The 25,891-nt window shown below is 38.9% G+C and overlaps 2 protein-coding genes across 2 annotated transcripts in view; one reads left to right on the top strand and one right to left on the bottom strand.

Moving 5' to 3' along the window:
- The window catches only part of CEMIP2 (cell migration inducing hyaluronidase 2), a 78,248-nt gene that overhangs the window by 16,736 nt on the left and 35,621 nt on the right, over positions 1-25,891 (top strand). The window contains 10 exon segments of the mRNA XM_086414338.1: positions 5,658-5,798; positions 6,370-6,931; positions 10,797-10,966; positions 14,727-14,915; positions 16,639-16,808; positions 18,121-18,330; positions 18,634-18,839; positions 18,981-19,050; positions 23,775-23,903; positions 25,683-25,771. Of these exon segments, the coding sequence (XP_086270464.1) occupies positions 5,658-5,798; positions 6,370-6,931; positions 10,797-10,966; positions 14,727-14,915; positions 16,639-16,808; positions 18,121-18,330; positions 18,634-18,839; positions 18,981-19,050; positions 23,775-23,903; positions 25,683-25,771 (1,936 nt within the window).
- On the bottom strand, positions 21,100-22,114 carry LOC147367016 (phosphoglycerate mutase 1-like). The gene is given in 2 exon segments (XM_086414339.1): positions 21,100-21,877; positions 21,879-22,114. Coding segments are annotated over 2 exon segments (810 nt in total). The 5' UTR covers positions 22,037-22,114; the 3' UTR covers positions 21,100-21,225.

Raw genomic sequence — 25,891 nt, 5'->3', positions numbered from 1 at the left:
TCCTCCTTCAGGGATCTTCCCAACCCAGGGATCGAACCTACATCTCCAACGTCTCCTTCATTGGCAGGCAAATTATTTGCCTTTGAGCCACCTGGGAAACCCCAGTAGCAATAAAGACTGGCCTTATAATACATCCCATCCATCTCTAAAAATCAAAGGGCTCAAAGCTGTGGAGAAAGCAGACTAGGCCACCAGGATTAGCACCATATTGGTCTGCATTTTTTAATCGTCTACAACAGATTTTTGTTGAATTCAGTTCAGTTCAGTCACTCAGTCGTGTCTGACTCTTTGTGATCCCATGAATCGCAGCACACCAGGCCTTCCTGTCCATCACCAACTCCCGGAGTTTACTCAAACTCACGTCCATCAAGTCAGTGATGCCATCCAGCCATCTCATCCTCTGTCGTCCCCTTCTCCTCCTGCCCCCCCCAATCCCTCCCAGCATCAGAGTCTTTTCCAGTGAGTCAACTCTTTGCATGAGGTGGCCAAAGTATTGGAGTTTCAGCTTTAGCATCAGTCCTTCTGATGAACACTCAGGACTGATCTCCTTTAAAATGGACTGGTTGGATCTCCTTGCAGTCCAAGGGACTCTCAAGACTCTTCTCCAACACCACAGTTCAAAAGCATCAATTCTTCTGTGCTCAGCTTTCTTCACAGTCCAACTCTCACATCCATACATGACCACTGGAAAAACCATAGCCTTGACTAGACGGACCTTTGTTGGCAAAGTAATGTCTCTGCTTTTGAATATGCTATCTAGGTCGGTCGTAACTTTCCTTCCAAAGAGTAAACGTCTTTTAATTTTCATGGCTGCAGTCACCATCTGCAGTGGTTTTGGAGCCCAGAAAAATAAAGTCTGACACTGTTTCTACTGTTTCCCCCTCTATTTCCCATGAAGTGATGGGACCAGATGCCATGATCTTAGTTTTCTGAATGTTGAGTTTTAAGCCAACTTTTTCACTCTCCTCTTTCACCTTCATCAAGAGGCTTTTTAGTTCCTCTTTACTTTCTGCCATAAGGGTGGTGTCATCTGCATATCTGAGGTTATTGAGATTTCTCCCGGCAATCTTGATTCCAGCTTGTGCTTCTTCCAGCCCAGCGTTTCTCATGATGTACTCTGCATAGAAGTTAAATAAGCAGGGTGACAATATACAGCCTTGACGTTCTCCTTTTCCTATTTGGAACCAGTCTGTTGTTCCATGTCCAGTTCTAACTGTTGCTTCCTGACCTGCATATAGGTTTCTCAAGAGGCAGGTCAAGTGGTCTTGTATTCCCATCTCTTTCAGAACTTTCCACAGTTTCTTGTGATCCACACAGTCAAAGGCTTTGGCATAGTCAATAAAGCAGAAATAGATATTTTTCTGGAACTCTCTTGCTTTTTGCATGATCCAGCGGATGTTGGCAATTTGATCTCTGTTTCCTCTGCCTTTTCTAAAACCAGCTTGAACATCTGGAAGTTCATGGTTCACGTATTGCTGAAGCCTGGCTTGGAGAATTTTGCGCATTACTTTACTAGCGTGTGAGATGAGTGCAATTGTGTGGTAGTTTGAGCATTCATTGGCATTGTCTTTCTTTGGGATTGGAATGAAAACTGACCTTTTCCAATCCTGTGGCCTGTGCTGAATTTTCCAAATTTGCTGGCATATTGAGTACAGCACTTTCACAGCATCATCTTTCAGGATTTGGAATAGCTCAACTGGAATTCCATCACCTCCACTAACTTTGTTCATAGCGATGCTTTCTAAGGCCCAGTTGACTTCACACTCCAGGACGTCTGGCTCTAGGTGAATTAGTGCCTTCTTAAATGGATATAACATTTGAGAAAAATGGCAATCCACTCCAGTACTATTGCCTGGAAAATCCCATGGACCGAGGAGCTTGGTAGCTATAGTCCCTGGGGTCACAAACAGTTGGACACGACTGAGCGACTTCACTTTCCTTTACTTTCCTTTACTGGTTATAGGCTTCCCTGGAATGAATCAGATGGTAAAGAATCTGCTTGCTATGCAGGAGACCTGGGTTTGATCCCTGGGTTGAGAAGATCCCCTGGAGAAGTGAATGGCTACCCACTCCAGTATTCTTGCCTGGAGAATTCCATGGACAGAGGATCTTGGTGGGATAGAGTCCATGGGGTTGCAAAGAGTTGAACATTACTGAGTCACTAGTACACTTTGACTTACTGGTTATAAGACTTTAGAAACATTAGTCTATTTAGTTTTCATGGGTGATTTAAGGGTCTTAAAGACTTTAAGGTTTAGGGGGAGATAATGTCAATACTTGTGAAAAAGTAGACCTGAAGTAAGAGAGATGTTCATTTGACTTTTTATTTTTTTAATGTATATGTGGTTTTTTTTTTTTTTTTTTTGAGTGTAGTTGCTTTATAATGTGTTAGTTATTAGTTGCTGCTATACAGCAAAGTGAATCAGCCATGTGTATACATGTATTCCCCTCTTCCTTGGATTTCCTTCCCATTTAGGTCACCATAGAGCATTAAGTAGAGTTCCTTTTGCTATACAGTTGGTTCTCATTAGTTATCTATTTTATACACTGTAATGTATGTATGTCAATCCCAGTCTCCCAGTCCATCCCACCCTACCTTGCTGCCTTGATATGTCTCTATTTCTGCTTTGCAAATAAGTTCCTCTATGCCATTTTTTCTAGATTCTATGTTTTGTGTTAATATAAAATATTTGTTTTTCTCTTTCTGACTTATACTTCATTCAGTATGATAGAGTGATGTTGAGGTGTCTCTCAACATCTTTGTTGGCCAAGCCAGTGGACCACATAAAGAACTTGCAACATTGCTTTTCATTGCACATACCATTGACTTCTTTCCTCTTTTCTCCAGAGAAATAACTATGTTCACTGCTGTTGATTCATTCTTTCCAAGCAATCTGCAGTAAATGGATGCTAGATTATGGAAAACCAGAGCTAAAATCTGTGGCTTTAATTGACATTTTCATATTCCAGCTAAGACAGTGAATTGGTGATGTGGTTCCTTGACTCAATATTTTTTAGTTTCACATTTTGGCAGCATAAGGGCAGAATATCAATGGAAAGATCTGGTGCTGAAATATTTCAGAATCAGCCCTACTGTGGTTACTGCTGTTACATAACTTTAATAATGGATCCCACTATTCAATAAGTGGGTAGCCAAGAAGGTGGGGCTGGCTAAGCTATTTTTCGATGCTTTCTGCAGACTACATGTTTTCTCATTAAATGTACTTTACTGGAAAAAAACAGATTGGAATTTTGGGTGATAAAAAATTTTTAGTGAATATAATATAAATATTATAAATATTTATAAACAATTAAGGGGAATTATATAATTATTATAGTAGGCTTTAGATCTTTTGAGATTAGATTCCTTCTGAATTTTCTTCTCTAACTGGGTCCATTGCTTGTTTCTTGGGACCTACATTTGCTTGTGATATGATGGAGAATTCCAGTTAAATGTTTTATGGGTAGAGAGGGAGGTACAAGAAAAGCTCAAGAAATCCTCAATATTAAGTCAGAATGAATTCAAGACATTTCTTGTTTCTTTGAAAAGTTTGACTATTCTTAGTATATTAGTGATGATCATTGATTTATCAGAATTAAATATCAATGATTATGAAGCTGCTAGGACAAAATTAATTCCATGAAGTAATTGCCAAGGTCTTACCTAGTAGGACTAGTTTTAATGGTAGTGGTTACTATCACCTCAAAGAGAAAGCATAAACCAACATGAATGCTTAGAAATAGATGTTTGCATTGGTGGTGTACAAGTTCAAAATGAGGAATCACAATTTACTTCCTATAAAAAACTGTGTCTTTGTGATGTATGAAGTATCTCTACTTTTTCTCACATTATCCTGTAGTATATACCTTCCACCTTCATACAAGTGTATCCTGTCCTTTCTAATCTTTGCTTAGTTTAAATGTAGGTGACATCTGGCTATTCTAAATGAGCAACCAAATGGACTTGGACCACAAGGGATATTTGCATCTCTAGTATTCATATCTCCCCTTCATGCTCCTCTTATTTAAATTCTGTCCACTCTTTGGGGATCTAGGTCTGCTCTATTGAAGCTCTCTCAGTTACTCTAGCACCACCTCTCCTTTCTCTGAGCTTTTTTGCATCTAAAGAAACTACCATATTTTTCAGTATTATTTCATACAAAACTCTAAGGGCTGTGAGCTCATTCTAAATTTTATGTATTATAAACTTTATGAATTTTACACTGTCTAGTCCAGAGTGGACAAATTGGTCCTCCATAACTATACTTGGTCATTAATTGGTCAAAATTGATGTGATAATGGAGAGAGTAGCATGAAAACATATATACTGCTAATGCTGCTGCTAAGTCGCTTCAGTCGTGTCTGACTCTGTGCAACCCCATAGACAGCAGCCCACGAGGCTCCCGTCCCTGAGATTCTCCAGGCAAGAACACTGGAGTGGGTTGCCATTTCCTTCTCCAATGCATGAAAGTGAAAAGTGAAAGTGAAGTCGCTCAGTCGTGTCCCACTCTTGGCGACCCCATGGACTGAAGCCTACCAGGCTCCTCCATCCATGGGATTTTCCAGGCAAGAGTACTGGAGTGGGTCGCCAGTGCCTTCTCCAAACATATACACTAACATATGTAAAATAGTCAGTGGGAATTTGTTATATGATTCAGGAAACTCAAACCAGGACTCTGTGACAATCTAGAGGAGTAGGATAGGGTGAGAGGTGGGAGGCAGGCTCCAGAGGAAGAGGACATATATATATCTGTGGCTGATCCAAGTTGATGTATGGGAGAAATCAACACAATATTGTAATTATCCTAACATTAAAAATAAATTTTAAAAAATTGGTGTGATATTTTTTCCTCCCTCTTCCAAATTATAGCAGAAATGAAAGGTCTCATGCATTAAATGGCTTTGGCAATGCAAAATACTTTTTGATTTTCATCAATCATGTATTCAAGAGGCAAATTGTAGCAAAGGAACACTGCAAGGAAAGTAAACCTCATTTCTTAAAGGGGAACTTTCATATCACTCAACTTGCTGAGTAGTCTTGGGTTTGGCTTCTCTAATCTGTAGTTTCCTCATCTCTGAAAATGAGAAGTCATGTTTTTGACCATTTGCCTCTTGCAGTTTTGTTGGGGAAATGTACGTGTCTGAAGATACCGCTATTTATCAGCAGCTGCCTTTGTGATAAAGGAAGTCCCATTATCACCTGCTTTATGATTCACCATGCATAGGAAGGAACCTGGGAAGACCTAATATACATATTGCTTAGCAATTTTCCTGTTTTTTTTTTTTTTTTAATCTATCACTGTGTTGTGAACTTCTTTTCTTTTCTAAACACAATTCAGAGTTTTACCTCTTACTGTTGATTTGTTTCCAGAGTAGATAGTTCAGAGGAACTCTGTTTTTACTGGACTCTGACCCAAACTAGATGGCAGCAACTTGGTTTTGTGGTGAAACCTTTTTTATGTTTTGAGGAAGTAAAGGATTTGACATAGCTCTGCTTGGTGGGATGGGGTAGGAATTCCATCGTTATGGAAAGAAATGAAAATATGTCAGCCCATTACTTGAAAATTGCAATAAACAACAGCAGTACTTGAATTTGGCTAAAGGTATTTTTGTGTCTTGTTGGTTTAATGGGGTATTGATGTTGCTTTGTTTTATAGAGAATTGCCCAGATCAAAACCCCCGTCTCAGGAACTGGGATCCAGGACAAGATTCTGCAAAACAAGTTGTTATCAAGGAAGGAGATATGTTTCGTCTGACCTCAGATGCCACAGTGAATTCTATAGTTATTCAGGATGGAGGTAAGTAACGGTCCCTGTCTATGGGAACAGCAACACTTGATGTTCTTTATGTAGAAAACTATCATTGGCATTTAGAATGTGGTGTCACTCTAACTGTGGAGACAGGAAAGATTCCTAAGTTAGAACCGTAGAATTCAACAGTGAGAAGGGCCTTAGAAATCACTCAAGTCAAAACCGTTGATTTATACAGAAAGAAAGAGCTCCAGAAGGTCATTTCTCATAGCTAAATCTTTGTTACAACTATGGAGAGTGATGAGAGAATTAATGTAGGTTAATATAGGTAAAAATGAGATTCAGATGTGTAGAGTCTTAGATATTTTTCTAGAAATGATTTACCTTTAAAGTGAATGGATTGAAATTCTTACACATGGGCATGTTTAGCGTGTTGAGATATGAATTCTCCACTTCTTTGTTTTTAAAACAGATTCAATTTTCTAAGCAGACTTTTAGTAAATTCTTTTTCCCAACTTAACTGCGCAAGTGCTTTTTTCCCCTCTTAAGATGAAAGCTATTTTTCTGTATCTTAGAAAGATATTTCAGAAACTGGCTTACTTAGTGTTATTCCCTGCAGGACTGCTTGTATTTGGGGATGATAAAGATGGATCCAGAAATATTACTTTGAGGACTCATTACATCCTGATCAAGGATGGTGGGGCGCTTCATATTGGAGCAGAAAAATGCCGCTATAAATCCAAAGCGACAATTGCCTTGTATGGCAAGTCAGATGAAGGTGAAAGTATGCCAACATTTGGCAAAAAATTTATTGGTGTGGAAGCCGGCGGGACACTGGAATTACATGGGACACAGAAGGCATCATGGACATTGTTGGTGAGAACTCTGAATTCTTCAGGCTTGACCTTTGGCTCCTATGCCTTTAAAAAGGACTTTTCCAGGGGCCTCAATGTGAGGGTCATTGATCAAGACACAGCCAAAATTTTGGAAATTGAGAGATTTGATACCCATGAATTCCAAAATGAAAGTAGGCGACTTCAGAAATTCCTGAGAGACCAGGATCCAGGACGGATTGTTGCCATAGCTGTTGGAGATTCAGCTGTTAAAAGCCTCTTACAAGGAACCATACAAATGATCCAGGACCGGCTGGGAAGTAAGCTGATCCAAGGGCTGGGCTACAGGTAGGCATGCATATCTTTTTTTTTTTTTTTAGCATGAAGATATATTTTACAATTTTTTATTTATTTAATTTTGACTGTGCTGGGTCTTCCTTGCTGCAAGGGCTTTCTCTAGTTGTGGCGAGCCGAGGCTGCTCTCTAGCTGTGGTGCTTGGGTTTCTCATTGTGGTGGCTTCTCTCGTTGCGGAGCACAGACTCTAGGGCCCTCAGGCTCAGTAGTCGAGGCTTGAGGGCCCAGTTGCCCTTTGGCTGGTGGGATCCTCCTGGACCAGGGATCAAACCCATGTTCCCCTCATTGGTAGGTGGACTCCAAACCACTGGACTACCAGGGAAGCCCCATACATATCTTTTTTTTACTTTCCTTCCCCCTGCATATTTGAATCTGTGTCTGTGTGAGAGGAGAGTGTGATGGAGAAAGTCAGGTGTCAGAATGGCCTCTACAATTTGGAAGTCTGGTTGCCTCTTGCTTTGAATTGGAGGACAGAATACTGGTTACAAAGCTCTTTTCAAAGCTTTGATTTACGAAACACTTTGTGAATCTTAGCATTGAACTTGTGAAAAATTAAGAACAGGAGTGTGGTTCTGAAAAACAATCAGTTTAAGGAAATTGACTTCCTTCTTATAGTATCTTCTGAAGATCATATGAAATTCAGGCTAATTGAGGCACCTTATGAGTTGGAAGGGAGAAGGCAATGGCACCCCACTCCAGTACTCTTGCCTGGAAAATCCCATGGTCGGAGGAGCCTGGTAGGCTGCAGTCCATGGGGTCGCTAAGAGTCGGACACAACTGAGCAACTTCACTTTCACTTTTCACTTTCATGCATTGGAGGAGGAAATGGCAACCCACTCCAGTGTTCTTGCCTGGAGAATCCCAGGGACGGCAGGGCTTAGGGCCCCATTCTGAGCTAAGGTGTAAAAGTTGTCTTAAAAGCATGAAGAGGGGTGGAACATGCACAGGTTTCTTTTTCTTTTCTTTCTTTCTCTTTTTTTCTTTTGTTTTTTGAATCCTTTAATTTGAGTCTTGTTTGATTGGCACTGTCCTATGAGACCCTGGCACAAGTTGGAGGGCTAGGAAGTTCATCCAAATAGTAGTATTCATTCCTATAATTTATTCTTGTCTTCTTGTGCCATATTCTGGTTAATCATGATTTCTTAATGCAGTTCTGGGGAAGTAGCTGGCTCAACATTTACAAAGCAGAAGTTTTCTGCTTACTATTCACAATAAAGTCAGGGGATATCTGCAGTGAAAAGTTAGAGAACTTCAAAACTGGCATGTTGAAATGATCTAGTTTCTCTTTTTTTCCTTTGATGGTTGATTTATCTAGTTATTATTTTTTCCTTTGGTTAGTGTTGGAATGGAATATTATCTGTAGAAGTTGTAGAGAAAGTTAAGACAAAAATTAGTGAAGAAAAAGGGTCTGTAATGGTTTTAAAACTCTTTTTACTCACACAGGGAATATTTGTTGTTGTTCTGTCGCTAAGTCATGTCCCACTCTGCGGTCCCATGAACTGCAGTATGCAGGCTTCCTTGTCCTTCACTATCTCCCGGAGTTTGCTCAAACTCATGTCCAGTGAGTCAGTGATGTCATCCAACCATCTCATCTTCTGTCGCCCCCTTCTTTTCTTGCCCCCGGTCTTTGCCAGCAACAGTCTTTTCTAATGAGTCGACTCTTTGCATCAGGTGGCCAAAGTACTGGAGCTTCTCTTCATGCTCATGTGCAGGTATTTCTGTAATTGATAGACCTAGGAGTGAAAGCATGGTCTGCTCAGATACCCACTCTATTTCATTATCCAGTAGTACCAGAGATAGTAACTTTTGTTTCTTTATGTCATTATTGTTCTAGATTTGTGTGATCATTAGCTCTGAATGTTTTGTTTAACTTTTGGGGTAATCTTCTCCCTATTGTTTTCAAATTCCTTTTAAAATATTGTGGCTGATTTGACGGAGAAATTAGAATTGTGATCCTTTGCCAATGTTCCTTTGCATTGCCATTATCTCCAGGGTACATAAACATGCCCCTTTGAAGATAATGTTCTGGCACGTTGAAATTTTCCTCAAGTGGAGGAGGGAAGTAGGAGTGTTTTGGAGATAGTGTCAGTAGAATAGAACATTGTTTAATAGTTGCTGAGGCAGTTCTGGTAAATAAAGGAAGCCTCTGATAGTCTTCCTCTCCTTCCCTCATATAGGAGATAATAAATTGAAGCATTCTTCATTTGATTCTTTCTGCTGTATCAAAGAATATAAATAGAGCTATAAAGCACAGTCAGCCAAAGAGTAGCTAATCCATGCAGGGGCGGGTGTGGGATTTGTAAGGATGTAGGCATGCATTGGTTAACTTTCATCTGTGAATATCCAGCCATCTGTCTAGCATAGATTATATTTGGCATTTTTTCCCCCTACAATAGGAAGTTGAGATTTTTCTTTTCATGTTTTAAACCAGGAGTCTTAAGGCTAATTTTCTGATGTTTTGTCTTTGTTCTTTCTTTCTTTCTTTTTTTTGAATTGACTTTGATCATAAGCTTGAGCAAAGTCCCTGGAATGTTTATCACAGTATCACAGTAATAAAATGGTGTTTTTCAAGTGTATGCTTTCAACAAATAGTTATAAAGCATATAAAATTAAAAACCTGTTGAATAGTGATTCTATAGCTTTAATAATATTAAACTAATAACCCAGTGGTCTCAGCTTTGTTTTCACATCTGAGATCTTAAAAAGTCCCATGCCCAGGGCCCACTGTACATCATTTACATCAGATCTCTGAAGCATAGGACATCCTCCCCGCTCCCCACTGGCAGTGTGTGCAGTCAAAGATGACACTTACTGCTCTAACCTCTGACCTGTGACTCAGGTTCTCAGTGTGGTTCCCAGACCAGCAGCATCAGCATCACCTGGGAACTTGTCAGTAATTCTATGGCCCCACATCAAACAATCAGAAGGTGGGGCCCAGCAGTCTGGTTTAACAAGCCTTACATTTAATTCTGATACCAATGAGGTTTGAGAACTCCTGCTCTAACTTGGTGGTTTTCCAGTGTGGCTGCACAGTCAGAGCATCTGGGGAAGTTTAAAACAGACTAATGGTAGGCCCCACCTGTAGAGATGTTGGTTGCATTGGTGTGGGCTGGGTCTAAGCTTGGATATGTTTCTAAAGCTCCCATATGATTCTGTTATGTAGTTAGCTTTGAGAACATTGCAGAGATAAGAGTGGAAAAGAGACCAGACAATAATCATTTAAAAAGAAATGGGGGCTTCCCTGGTGGCTCAGATGGTAAAGAATTTGCTTGCAATGCAGGAGACCTGGGTTCAGTCCCTGGGTTGGGAAGATCCCCTGGAGAAGGGAGTTGCAATCCATTCCAGTATTCTTGCCTGGAGCATTCCATGGACAGAGGAACCTGGTGGGCTACAGTCCTTGGGGTCACAGAGAGTTGGACACACTGAGTAACTAACACACACTGGTGATCCAGTGGTTAAGAATCTATCCTCTAATGCAAGGGATGCAGGTTTCATATCTGGTTGGAAACTGACACCCCACATGTTGAGTGGCCAGAAGATTAGAAAAAATAGTAAAAAAAAAATAATGTGAATGAAAAGAGTGTGCATTGAGGAAGTCAATGATTAATTGAAATCATAGTAATCAGTGTTTCACCTGTTACAGAACTGGACAAACAGGGATTTAAAATCCAGGTGCATTTCCTTCTGTGATGTCAGTTTTTTCAGTCAAGTTTGTACTTGCAACCACATGTGGAAAAAGAGTTGGAGGGATTGACAAAAATGAAATAGAATTAATAGCACCTGTCATAACATCTGTGTTGGGGATTTGGGTCAGTACCATAACAAATAATCAGTTGCACCTGCTCTTTTTCCTTCTAGGCAAGCTTGGGCTTTGGTTGGTGTCATTGATGGTGGCAGTACTTCTTGCAATGAGTCTGTAAGAAACTATGAGAATCATAGTAGTGGAGGGAAGGCTCTCGCCCAAAGAGAATTTTATACTGTGGATGGTCAGAAGTTCTCTGTGACAGCTTATAGTGAATGGAAGGAAGGTAGGCGAGCAGTTTATACTCTTGTTAATACGTTGGTAAGTATTGTGACAGACGTTTTTTAAAGTGACATTGTATTCAAATGACAGTCTATTTCGATTTCTCAACTGGTTGAAGAAGAAACCTGTAGTTTTCCAACTATAGTTGATCTTTTAGGCTGAAACAAAACTTTTTTTTTCTGGATTAGAAAATGATCTAGTTTAGGCATCCTCAGTTGGACATTGTTCTTCATTCTTGAGTCATTAGGTGTGGTTAATGGATTTGTTTCCTAGATTTAGTATCAGTCGAACCAATCTGGATGTGAGCTGTCTTTTATTATGTTCTGTGATAGTGAACTGGTTTTGTACTTTGGATCTTATTGTTATATAGCTGTATGGACAAATATTACCTTTAAACACACGCTGTGTAAACAAATTACTCATTTTCTTAGCAATGTTTTCATGATAATTCAGCTACTACGTTTATCTTATAGACAAACTGGAAAACGGAGAAAAGTACAAAATTAAAATTAATGTTTCACCCTATCATTCAGAGTTAATTAGCATTTAAAATCTATGTTCCCTCCCCTAGTGTTCATTTTGTCTTAACCTGCTTTCCTTTCCTTAAATAATATATTATAAAGTTATCTTAGGTCTTTACTTTTCTTGAGCATATTTTGAAAATTAGAATCCACCTTTCAGAAGAACTATCATGTCTAACAATGATACTCTGACTTTTTTTTTTAATGGAAATTCACTGAAGAATTTCTATATTTTGCTGCTAGATTTTTTTGGCTCCAGGTGAATTGGCAGTCTCCTGTCTGTGCTTGCCCACTACCTTTCTTTTCCAAGCCAGTATTATACCAAAATTAATGTCAAATGAGTAATTAAAAGGTGCTTTATTACATCTGTAATTACCCAGAAAGGTTTATTTTAGGCTGGCCACATACCTCTGTTTTTAGCAGTACTGTAGCAAAGTATTCACTGAAATGGATTTCTGGAGACAGAATGCCTAGGTTCATGTCCCAGCTCTTTTGCTTACTGTATGATGATGGCATATAACTTTAACTTCCTAACCCTTAGTTTCTTCATCTGAAAGTGGGGATAATAATGGAACTACCACATAGGGCTGCTGTGAATATCAAACATGAAGAATATGACATTTTTAGCACAGAGTATATAGTAAGCACTCAATAAAGGTTAGCGTTTTAACAGTAATGCAAACATGACTTGGGATATAACTGTATTTTGTGTCCTTGTAATTAAAAAAAGAGTCTTTTGCTTTAAAACAAACAGATAAACAGTTCCTGGTATATAATGGGACTTCCACATGCTCCATTTAAGGAGCCTTCTGAGTTTGAGGTGAGGAGATGGTATCTATTTATGGATGAGACTGGAATCAAGGCTAAGTTCTCTGCCTCCAAGACTATTGTTCTTTCAACCACATCATGGTTGGCCTCTGGCAAAAAACATAGGTAGATGAGAAATATTTCTGAGCAGGAATTTGGACTTGCATGAAGAGTTTAGTGGAACTTCTTTCAGTAAGATTCCAGGCAGAGGACGACAAACTTGGAGTCAACATTTCCTTTGTGAGAACTTTTGCTTACATTTTCACATTACCAATGACTGCTCTTTTCTGGGAAAGTATACATTCTGGCTATCTATTGTAGGATATTGTTTGTGTTCTGTGTTCTCAGTGTTTCCTGTTTTCTGGAAGAGGTAGCAAGTCACTCCAGGAAGCTAGGATGATGAACGTATTTTCTTTCATACTTCCAGTTCTAGTGCCAGTAGGAGATATCTCAGGAAGGATTTTCTTCTACATCCAGAAAAAAGTGAAGAATTGTTGAATAATACAGATTTTTCTCTATGTAACCTTGCTTTTTTTTTAACAGAAACAAATTCTAATGATCTTTTAAGTTAAAACTTATTTATCTAGAAAAAATTTTTTAAAAACATCATTGAAATTTTTTATGAAAAAAAGTTAATATTTCTTAGTTTCCCTTTTTTAGATAAATCTTTTTGGTTAAATCTGAAATTTTGGGTAGTGATTATCATTGCTACCATGATATTTTGGCTTATCTTTACTCTTAACCTGCCTGTTTTAGTTCTTAGGAAGGAAGAATGATATAGAGGTTAGGAAAATTGGACTCTGGAATTAAATTAGCATTCATTGTGGGCTCTTTTTTCAGCTATTAGTCAGACTCCCTGGCCTTTGCTTCTTTTATCTCTAATGCATATAATAGTTCCTCTATCTCAAAGTTGTTTTGATGAAAGGTTATTATGTATGTGAAATCCCAATAATTGTTAACTGTCATTGATAGTTATTATCTTTATTTAGACAAAATTCCATTATGGGCTTTAGTATTTATGTGAAAGAAACATAAAGAAAAGACACTTTACATTTTTAGGTTCCTTCCTTTTTTTTTCTGTTTTGTTTTGGTGCTTTGTAGACACAGGAAAGCATGGTAGATCAGTCTAATGGAGCAGATTTCAGAACTTGCTCAGGTTAGGTATTATCAGGTATCCCTAAGACTGTAAGGATATTTGTATTATTCTTTGTGTCTTGCCTAAATATCCTGCATTTTGATTCCTCTAACTTAAGTAAATGAGTTTTTTTATTCCTATTATTGACTATTATATTTTTTTAAATTAAAAAAAAATTTATTTATTTGGCTGCACCAACTCTTAGTTGTGGCATGCGGGACTTTAGTTATGGCATGCAGGATATATTATCCCGACCAGGGATGGAATCTGGGTCCCCAAGCACTGCAAACTTGGAGTCTTAGCCACTGGACCATCAGGGAAGTACCTCATTGACTTTTAGGGTCAGTATCTTCAAGTAGCCCCAGAGTAGTTTGTCAATTAATTGGAAAGGTGATACTGAAATACAGATAGTAAACAGATATCTTTGAAATATGGTGTTTCCCCACATTTCCATATTTTCCATAGCTTCCATCTATTCCATATTCATTTGCATTAAATCAGGTTTGGGACCATGACAGGTTGTATCATGGACACTTTGAGAAGCAGGGAACAGTGTAGAAGCAGTGCAGAAGCTTCTGCACTTGGTTGCATGTTAAAGAGTGCAAGTTAGAGAGATGTTGGGTCAGCTTTTCAGTTTCCATCTGCCTAGTTGGGAACCAACTCTGAATTTCAGAAGGGGGTCTCAGGAAAGATCAGTGATTAGTAGTTTCTGGATTGCATGTCTGATGTTACCCCAGGAAAGGTGCTGAGTTGGCCTGGGGCACTATCACGTGGCCTTTAGGTCCCTTTGCAGATGATCGTGGGGACACTCATCCCTTCAGTAGACATTTGATGAGTCTGCACTGTGAGACAGAGCAGTGAATACATGGTGCTTTGCCCCCTTCACTGATGTCGCTTCCAGGGAGGTGAGCTGTCTTCCCATTGGAATGATACTAATCATACCAGAGTCAAATAACAGAATAAGAATACTGGAGGAATGGTTACTTCCAAGAGGATGTTTGGGAAGTCCAGAAAGGTTTGCCTGAACTTTATAAGATGAATAGTATCTTGGTTGGTAAATTAAGAGTGGATGGACACTGTAGACAGAGACTAAATGATGAGCAGAGGTCTAGAAGTGAGAAATCACCTAAGGCCAGCTTTTATATTTAATGTTAAGATTCTGTGTGTTCATGTCCTATCATTTCCTGTGCATGGGTCAGACTGAAGCATTGCTGGCTTACATTTATCTTTCGATTTGTGAATCAGTTGAAGGGGTTGATTTTAGAAAAAAAAATCACTTTGTTTCTTGCTTTTTGGTCTAGGTATTTCTTTTTCAGGTTTCTGGGTAGAGGCCATAGATGGAGTAAAACTGCACCTGCTGGATGATGTTAGTAGTTGGGAACCCGGAGATCAGATTGTGGTCGCAAGCACGGACTATTCCATGTACCAAGCAGAGGAGTTTACTCTTCTCCCCTGTCCTGAGTGCAGCCGCTTCCAGGTCAAAGTCAAAGGTATCAGACTGCTCAGAAGGCTTCTTGGGAAACACTCTTCTTGAGATATGATTCTTGGGATTCTTTGTTTTTCCTTGAGTCGTCATTGTCACCATCATTGTCATCAATATTGAAGGTCTTAGCAGTGGGGAGCTTTGAACACTAGAGTCCCAGAGGATGTTGGATAAAAGTAGTCATCAAGCAATAATGTTGCTGTTAATGATGTATCATAGACAAATCAGTGTTTTTATGCCAGTTTCTATGTTTAAAAAAAAAGAGGTGCAAACTAGATGGATTGAATTTTTTCTTTGAAGATGCTTTCAAACTTCTTTTTTATTAAATTTCTGCTATTAGATAATAGTAAACTAGGTTTATTTTTTAAATAGAAGTGTCTCTTTTTTATGTAAAAAAATGAAACTCACAGTCTTTGAGTGTCTGCTTTCTTGGCCAGAAGTAGATCTCACAAATATTTAAAATGAAACCGAAAAGATACTTTCATAAAACTACATTTCCTATCATAATCTTGACGAATGTATTTTTTGAGAGAGAGCAATATACAGTGGGATCCTTACTGTAATCTCTGTTTAGAAAGGATGACTGACATTTACCAGTTACTTATTTTGAGGCTGGTGATAGGCAAAGCTTCTTCCTTCATTGCCTCAGTTATGGAATTCATTGTGCATTCATTCATTATATTGCTTTCCATGCTTCTGTAATACAAATTATGCATTATACATTTATGATACAAAACAAAAGAATTTAGAGTAACTATTTAATAAGTACTCACTCAGTGGGTACTTTAGAACTTTCAAGGTTAAAGGAAACTTTTTTGCTTTAAAAAAAATGAAATTGACTCACTTGGCAGTTTTTTCCTGCTTCACTCAGTGTTGTACTCTTCCTTCTTGACCATACAGGCCATAAGCAGAAAACTGAAAACTAAAAAATCATCATACCATCTGGCATTAATTTAGTTTGGAAATTCCCATTGTTCCTAACAAGTATACATGATAATGAATCTCCATTATTTGGTTTATTTGTGTTTTTCCTTCCTGAGTTTGTATAGTTAAGATCAGATAAAAGCTCATTGGTAAAGTGTTTCTAAGTTTTTAGTAAAGGTGGGGATTTAAATGTGCATAAGAAGTGGAAAGAAAAGGTCGTTATTTCTGGACTGTTAATGTCCAAATGCAGGTTACTTTAGCTTTGAAGGAGAAGCAAAAAAAACTTTCCACCCTATTATCAACATCTACAAAATCATTAGTTTTCCTAGGTACGGCATGCACTGGAGTATTCATGTATCCTCAGGGGAGTAGAACAAGAGCACATGGACAGGAAGCAGAGACAGCATGGATTCTTAGCTAGCTTCCAGATTATTGGTGCTGTTCAAGAGAAGACTGAACTATTGGCTTTGCCAAAAAGTTCGTTTGATTTTTTATGTAACATCTTCTGGAAAAACCCAAATGGAACTTTTTGGCTGACCCAGTACTTTAGGGAGGAGTAAGCTCTCTGTGTGTGGGTTTGATAGTTGGGAGTGAGGGTTAAGGGCATTGAGTGTGGGTGATTGGAGCAGAAAATCCATAAAATCTCTGCTTCCTGGGATTCTTTTGTTCTGAGGTATCGAAGAATGGAAACAAACAATAAATTTAATAATGTCTTGAAGTTACAAGATAAACATTACTGTCTTTTTGATATAAGTTTTATGTTTTCTTTGTTCTGATGTTATTTTTGCCTTGCCCTCATCGACCAGAAATGCCTCAGTTCCTGCACATGGGTGAGATTATAGATGGTGTAGACATGAGAGCTGAGGTTGGAATTCTTACCCAGAATATTGTTATCCGAGGAGAAATGGAAGACTCATGCTATGCTGAAAATCAGTGTCAGTTCTTTGATTATGATACCTTTGGAGGACATGTCATGGTAGGCAAAAGGATTTAATGAATTCTTTGAAACTGTGACTGCTAAGTACATGTTTGACAAAGCTTTCAAGTTTTGGAATGGCATCTTTATGGCTATTAAAATCACATTTTATTTCTCTTTTCAATGACAAGGAGATTTTAGATGATTAAAAGATAACATTATATCTTCATGTAGTTGATCTGGACTCTTAGTTAAATCATTTAAGAATTGTCCTGTGAAGAAGGAAATCAATTTATATTGGGAAGAATCAGTTATAAAGACAAAAAAAACCAAATAATCTCAGTATCATGCATGCAATCTCTGAAAGGATCAGGTTTTTTTTTTTTTTAAACATGATATTATGAAAGGGTAAGCAGTAGTGATGTACATATTCAAGATATGTTTCTGTAAAGATATTTTTTATATGCAGATTTTTTATTCTGTAAAAGTACTGAGCACTTATGTACTAAATGTTGCTCTGTGTACTACTAATCTATTTGACTCCTGGGCTGCATTTTGGCTACATGTGTCTTAAAATCAGTTTTGTGTGAGTAGGATATTATTTTTGGCTATGTTTCTGTTATGCTGATTTCTGAAATGTTGGTCAGTGTCATGACTTTGTTTTTAGTAGTGTGATTGAAAATCCAGAGTTTATAAATATTGAGACTGCCTAAGTTGTGGATCATAGAGGCATTTTTAAAAAAAAACAGAAGTAAACAACATTATATGCTAACTAAATCATTGAGGGAGGATTTAGAAATAATTATTTATCAAACTTCAGTGGAGATTATAGAAATGAAAAAACAAGACTAGATAGGAAATGACCAAAATATTTGAACAAACCCACACATATATACAAAAATCATTTTTGTAGCCTTCCTGGTTACCTTTCCTTGATTCCTAATAAGAGGCTATTTTTTATTACTCTTTAAAGTATTCATTTATGTAAAGAAGCATTTGCTAAATTCTGAGCTGGAGATCCAGGAAAACAGGATGTAAAAGAAAGATGCTTTCATTTCTGGTCTCCTTCAGATATTTTCTATTAAAACAATATTTTGGGGGAATTTCCTTGGTGATCCAGTGGTTGAGAGTCCGCCTTCGAATGCAGGGGACTCAGGTTCGATCCCTGCTCAGGGAACTAAGATCCCACATACCACAGGGCAACTAGAGAACCCATGCACCCAACAAATATCCTGCACGCTGCAACTAAGACCTGATACAGCCAAATAAATATTTTTAAAAAAAAACAGTGTATTTTGTTACTTTGCTTCTGAGCTACTTTACCCTAAGCTACTTTGCTTATGTGTTAGTTTGATTTTTGGTTATCTTATAGATAAAGAAAAATTTTACTTCAGTCCATCTTTCTCATGTGGAATTGAAACACATGGGTCAGCAGCACCTGGGGCGGTACCCTGTTCATTTTCATCTGTGTGGAGATGTGGATTACAAAGGAGGGTACAGACATGCAACATTTGTGGATGGCCTGTCTATTCATCACAGCTTCTCCAGGTGCATCACTGTGCATGGGACAAATGGCTTGCTGGTAAGTAACCTCATATTGTGTTGATAGATTTTATGAAAACAGTCACCTCTCCTTCATTCCCATGACTTGTTAATTTTATACAAGTAAGCCGTTGGGCCACAAGTCTTACTCTATCCTGCTTTCCTGAGAATTCTGCTGTTTTTCTCTGTTCTCTTAAGAGATCAGTGAACCCTGACATTTGACTTTGCCCCATCAGCTAAGATGAAAATTTTTTGCTTTTGTACTCAGCATGCCTCATGAATAGCACTTGTCAACCACAGCCAGTCTTGTTACCAACGACATTATACACTTGTATTTTGGCAGATAAAAGACACCGTCGGATTTGACACACTGGGTCATTGTTTCTTTCTGGAAGATGGTATTGAACAGAGAAATACTTTGTTCCACAATCTGGGACTCCTCACCAAACCAGGCACACTCCTTCCCACGGATCGGAATAACTCCATGTGTATCACCATGCGGGAAAAAGTATTTGGAAATTATATCCCTGTGCCTGCCACTGACTGTATGTGAGTAATTGGTGGAGTGAAAAGCTCACGTGTGATGGCCAAGGCCTGTTGGCTTTTGGGGATATGTTTAGTGGGAGGTTTTTAGAAGATGGGATTTTTCCTGATGAATATTTAAATCACCTTAAAAAAAATGTCTTTCAGGGCTGTTTCAACTTTCTGGATTGCTCATCCCAACAATAATCTGATTAATAATGCAGCTGCAGGCTCACAGGTAAATAACACTAAAGTGCATCTGTGTTTTTGCATTCTTGTTTGTAAGTGTCCTGGTTTATGTGTATATGCAACAGAGTGTGTGGTAGTCTAACTCAAGCACCTTGCTTTCTGGTACTGCTTATTTTAGCCAGCTCTCAGAGCAGGCTGTGGTTGAGATGGTTCTTCTGTTTCTTCACATCATTTGTGCCAGTTAGTATTTATGAGTGTACAAAGACAGATGCTAAATGGAAGAAAAGAGGGGGCTAGTATATCGGGTTATCATGTCATCTCCAGAGTGTATTTTTAGTGTATTATGTACAATCCTTTTGGCTTCTCCTATTTCAGTCATATGTTCATGAGTAAAAAAAGCCCTATGAGACTGGGTTATTCTGTAGAATATTATGACAATGGTCATTCTGGTCAAAGGGCATATCCTTTTTGTTAAATACAGGGATTTTATACACTTGGAAATTCCACCTCCTTAGTAAAGCAAGGATTCAACTGTGTGCCTTTATTTAACTTATTTATTTATTTTTGGCTGCACTGGGTCCTCGTTGCTTTTCTACGGCTTTTTCTAGTTGCAGCAAGCGGGGGCTACTCTTCATCGTGGTGAGTGGGCTTCTCATTGTGGTGGCTTAACTCTTGTTGTGGAGCACAGGCACCAGACACACGGGTTTCGGTAGTTGCTCCATGTGGGCGTGGGACTGTAGAGCACAGACTCAGTCGTTGTGGCACACAGGCTTAATTGCTCTGAGATGTGTGGAATCTTCCTGAATGAGGGGTCGAACCTGTGACCTCTGCATTGGCGGGAGGATTCTTAGCCACTGCACCACCTGGGAACTTCAGCTGTGTGCCATGTACTAGTTATGAGCCTTATATTGTTTCACATATACTCAGGGATAATTTAAGAGAATAAATTAACTATTTTTGGATGACAGAAATGTCTCCTGGATAAACTCGGAGAAATTTACATCTGTAATTGAGTGTTTTTATAATGCAGCTGCTAATTTATAATGTACAAATGAATCTTTAAGACATAATACTATTATGATTATATCTATGCTGAAAACTGTATAGCACAGAAACATGAGCTTTCCAGCAAAACCTGAATATTCATATACATACATCATGGCTATTAACACTTTAAAAAGGAAAGGAATACCTATCATTGTTTTCCAGAATAAAGGAAAAAATTACCTGGAGGGAGTATTTCTTCAAGATAGCCAGAAAACAGGTATCACTGGGTGATGGTAGAATTTACATCTGTGGTTTTTCTTTTTTTTTTTATTGCACATCACTCCTTTATTTTATACTGACCTGGAAAAAAGATATTTTTAGTACAGTTATGCTCAAATGAGTACTGGGCCCACGTGCTGGGCCAAGCAATTGTAACATGATTCAGAAGTCAGGCACAGTGAGAGACACACTTGGACATGATCAAGAGGCATTCCGCTGCCACAAAACAGTACGGCAGGGGAGGGATTTTAAAACACACAGCAGGATGAACTCCTACACCTTAGAAGTCAAGGAGCTTATCCCATGATGGTATAAGGAATGACTTATTTGCTGATGACCACATGTGGGAATATTTCAACCGCCACTAAAAACCCCAGAAGGGTTTTTTTTTTTTGTATTTATATATATATTTTTTAAAGTAAATGCAACACAAAAACATTCAGGATTGATCCAGCCTTTTAGAGTCAGGGAGGAATATTTGATTGAGTCACCATGCAGGTTACATTCACCTTCCACTGGAATGACTGGAGCCCCGAGTCACCTAACAACTGTGCCCGGCTGGCCTCTGGGGACACGAACAGGCTCTTACTTCTCCTCATTGGTCACACCTCAGCATGGTTTTCTCCCTGTCCCCTACTCAAGCAGCTCCTTAGTAATAAACCACCATCAAACCCCCCAGTGATGACCTCTCAACACTTCTGGATAAGTCTTCCCTCGGCTTGGACTGAGGACCATGCCCCAGACGTGCCATTCTGACTAGACTGTATGAAGGGAGTGGGAGCAAGAGATAAAATGGCTAATGTGGAATTGGGAGCCGCTGGTCCTCACCTGTAGCTACAACTTACAATGCCTATAGATGTCATCAGTGGGACATGTGCCAGGGAGAGGTGCAGAGGAATAGGGTGGGCCAGGGCAGGGGAGGAGGGTAATCCTTGGGAAAGTAATCTGCTGCTTGCCCTCACTTCTTGGCCTTGCCCTGGGCAGCCACAGCCTCTATGGCTTTACGCATGGTCTCCTCATGCCTCAGGAACTGCATGGGCTTGATGGGCTTCAAGTTCTTGTCCAACTCATAGACCATGGGAATGCCAGTTGGCAGGTTCAGCTCCATGATAGCCTCTTCAGAGAGACCCTCCAGATGCTTGACGACGCGCCAAAGGCTGTTGCCATGGGCTACAGTTAGTACCCTTTTCCCCTCCTTGATCTGGGGGACAATTTCTTCATTCCAAAAGGGCAGAGCTCTGGCAATTGTGTCCTTCAGACTCTCACAGGAGGGCAGCTGGTCTTCAGTGAGGTCTGCGTACCTGTGATCCTTACTGATGTTGCTATAGAAGGGATGGTCGGGCTCCATGGGAGGTGGCGGGACATCATAGGAGCACCTCCAGATCTTTACCTGGGCCTCACCATGCTTGGCAGCAGTTTCTGCCTTATTGAGGCCAGTCAGACCCCCGTAGTGTCGCTCATTAAGGCGCCAAGTCCTCACCACTGGCAGCCACATTTGGTCAATGGCATCCAGCACTGTCCAGAGGGTCTGGATTGCTCTCTTCTGCACTGAGGTGAAGCAGATGTCAAACTCATAGCCAGCATCTCTCAGTGCCTGCCTGCCTCGTGAGCCCGGCTGGGCTCAGGTCCGCGTCCTACCAGCCGCTGAAATGGTTCTCCAGGTTCCATGTGCTCTCACCGTGCCGGATCAGCACCAGCTTGTAGGCAGCCATGGCTGCGGTTCGGGGTGCAGCGCAGACTCTGTGGTTTTTCTTAAAAACATAAAGCATAAGATTCTGCCTTGACAGGGCAGAGACCTGGGCATTCAATCATTTCAGTCTTCTATTCATTCATGTTTCATCAAATATTTCTTGAGCACATATAGGATTTATACTGAGATGAGATTTTGAGTAGAGGTGGCCAAGGATTTGATGTGCAGTCTTACCCCAGGATCATCTGATCTACATTACATTACAAATGAACACAGAGCAGAGACTCCTTTCAGCTATTTTCAGAAATCATGGGTTGTAGATCAAAGTAAATTGCAAAGAGTCCATGAAAAATGTAAGTTGTGGTTGCCAGACATCCTTATGAGGGCTCATTTGAGAAAAGAAGAAAGCAGGTGTCTATCTTTTTCCATCTCTTATATGTTCCTCTCCCTTTTCATTCTGTGAGTTCTTTTTTTTCTCTTTAGAAAAACTGCTCCTGTAAAGCTCATGTTTTGGCAAGGGTTTTCCTCCCAAAGTAAATCAAACCCTTTTTTCTTGTACCTTTCCACTGCCTTTTACAAAGCTCCCTTTACCTGTCTTGACACCACAGTGTTTTAACAGGAAACAGCTGCTACCTCCTTATCCCCCTTTTTCCATCCCTCAGCCCCAAACTCTACTGCGTCTTGGGAGGGTTCACTGCCCTTAGTTTATAAGGCTATGGTGTGGAGCCTTCTTCATAGCCCTCTGAGTCTGTTTTGTGCCCAAAAGCACAGAGGTGGCAGACACATTCTTCAGAGGAGTTTGTTTTTACTGAGACCTATCTGTAAAGTTTTATCATGGAAAAATGCCAAATACTGCTTTCATTTTGCTGATATGTTTTTCACAATTCATCTATGTTCCTAAAGGACTTTGTCAAAACTAGTATAGTACTTATTAGCTATACTTTAGTTGTCTCTGTGTTTCCCATGAGACTATGAATTCTTTGAGAATAGGCTATTGTATACCTGGCACTAAATGTATGTCTGCTAAATTTGAATCGATACTGTACTTTTGGACTATATATTTGAGTTTTAGCAATCTGCTTAATCAGTGTTCCTTGATGTGAAGTTGTCCTTCACATTGGGCTGATTTTTAATTAAATTGTAAAGTAAAAAAATGTCACAGAGATTAAGAGCATTTCATTTCATTTTATATCCTATTTTGAGTGTCAGAAAATTTCAAACTCTTAACACTGAGATTGAACAGACAGGACCCAGACTGAGACAGCATCCTGATTCATGCATGTGGTGGTTTTTTCTCTTTGGCAAAAATTTGCCTCAGGATAGGAAGGGCACTGGAGTTGTTTGAAAGAAGTCAGTGATCTCTGTGTGTTGATGGATAGTTGTTTAATAGGTATGACTCATCTATTGATCAGGTTTGGAGGTAAATAGGAAAAAAACCCCATATTGCTAAAAGGCTATCCTGTCCTGGTCATGTGAAAGGAAGGGAGGCTTGTTTGGTTCTAGTTCTGCATGACTTTTTAAAGCTAATGATAGGAAAGTTATTTTGAATAAAATTTTGGTATCAGCCAGTTCTATCTTTTGTCCCATCTTAAAAGCAAAAGTAAATTAGCTTTTAAAAAAATCAAACCTGATACACTGCTTTGAGAGTTGGTTACATGAGTACACAACTTTTTAGAGTCAGCGCTGAAGCTGAAACAATGAACAATTCGTGTTAAAAAGATTAAACTTGTTTGTGAAATGCTTAGTTTACGTGAGGGTGTTTCATAGAGTGGTTTTATAAAAGGATGCCTTTAATGACCTTGCCCTTTTAATTATAGGATGCTGGAATATGGTATTTATTCCACAAGGAGCCTACGGGGGAATCGAGTGGATTGCAGCTCTTAGCAAAACCAGAACTCACTCCACTGGGAATATTTTATAACAACAGGGTCCATTCAAGTTTTAAGGTAGGTTCCTAAGTTTTAGCAATCAGTATGTATAATTTACAGGATAAAGGATGGACTACTGAGAGATGTTAATACTAGTTAGAACTTGTCATCAGAGAAAGTAATTTGTGATTAAAAAAGCTGACTCTTAATCCTGCCCCATTCAGGATGTATAGACAGCTTTCTGTTTATATACACACAGAAATAAATGCTGTGGCACACATGTGCATGCACTCTGAATAATTATAATAATGGACTTGAACCATGAGTCTTCATCCTCTTTCCTTCCGCTCACTTTCCTTCCAATCTTTAATATCATTGCATGTTTCTAAGGACGTACACATTAGTGTATTATATGCTTTTGGGGCTTAAAAAGCATATTTTCTCTCTTCTCTCAGTGCTGATGGAATGTCCTATTGGACATTTAATATAGTTAAACAGTGAAATACTGTTTGAGAGTATTTGACCTAATTTAAAATGATATGTAGGTCAAATAGATGAAAGGCCATTTAGGAACTCTAATTTTCATGGTATTTGACACTTAACCTCCTCGGTGATAAACACATCTGGTTCATTTTGTACTCTTGAGGCATCTTGATATTTTTATCATGTGATACAGTACCCAGATTCTTTCCTCTGATGTGATCCACATCAAAGTTCAATTAATAATTTCCCTTTATGAAACTCAGAGGATCCTCCTTTAAAAACCTAAGTGTGATATAATTTGAAGAACTTAGAATCACTTGATGAAGACAAGAGAGGAAAAAACTTTACACAGAATTGTGATATTTATGAACTGAATAGTTGATTAAGAGTGGCAATTATTGAAAACAGTGCTTCAAAGTAGAAGTCCTCAAAATTTTAAAATTATTGGTGGTATTACAAAAAAAACCTCATTCTAATTAATTTTGTAATATCATGTACCATGAGGAAATATAATATTCTACTATATCAATTCAAAATAAAAGATATTAGATCTGAATAAAGGGTGGATTATTAGATTTTAAATTTAAATTTGTTAAATTGGAGACTACAGTATTCTTTCTTAAAATGCAGTTGATTACATAACCTTTATTAAAATCCTGTTGTCTGGATTCTTAAGCATACTGACTCTGCATCATCTGGCATTTGCTTCTCTTTGGTCTTCTTTCTTACCTTCCTCCCTCCATATATTTCCTGATAATCCATCTAAGATTTTTTTTCCCCTCAGATGTGCCATGCTTTCTCTCATCCCCAGAGGTTTTGTACAAATGATTCCCTGGAGTGCTTTCCTCTGGGTTCTTTAGATGTTTCCCACCCACTCCCTGCCCTTCAGTCTCTGACCTGGTCTTCTGTGTGGCTGGTTCCTTCAAGTGTCAGCTTTCGAATTCAGGACATTCTCTGAATTCTCTCTCCTGCCTTCATAGAAGGTCTCATCTTGGTGCCTTTCTTATGTGCTGCCAAAGCATCATCTATTTTCTTCGTTATATGCTTACTATATTGTTTTGTAATTGTTTATTTAATTGCGTATCTTCCTCCTCGTTTATGGAGTAACAGCAAAGACCATGATTTTCTGGGTGACGTATAATTCTTGGTGACCCCCAAGGTGGGCACTAAAGAAAGGTTTGACCAAATGCATAAAATTATTAAAAAAAAAACACAACAATAAAGTAGCCATTTTTGTAATACTTTTTTTGGCTATTTACCTCTTCTCCCTCCTTTTTTGGTAGATGTGATAAGCTAAAACTTATTTTCATGTATCCTATATGTCATTATAACGTGGGATTTATATTCATTTCAGTCCATGATTATGTTTTCCAGGCTGGCTTATTTATTGACAAAGGTGTCAAAACAACCAATGCTAGTGCTGCTGACCCGAGGGAGTACCTCTGTTTGGATAACAGTGCAAGGTAGAACTGGTCCTTTTAAGTCACACTCGAGCCGTATCTTGCCAAAGTAAAACTTTCTGAGTTGAGCCATTGCCCTCTTCTCCAGTAACATAGTTAAACTGAAGTTTTCTAGGTTTGTAG

Source organism: Bos grunniens, chromosome 8, assembly GCF_055505025.1.
Source record: "Bos grunniens cultivar Pamir isolate PY7600 chromosome 8, Bosgru_T2T1.0, whole genome shotgun sequence".
Classification (NCBI taxonomy): Eukaryota; Metazoa; Chordata; class Mammalia; order Artiodactyla; family Bovidae; genus Bos; species Bos grunniens.
Note: the sequence above shows the minus strand (reverse complement) of the source record. Positions and strands in the feature narration are given on the sequence as shown.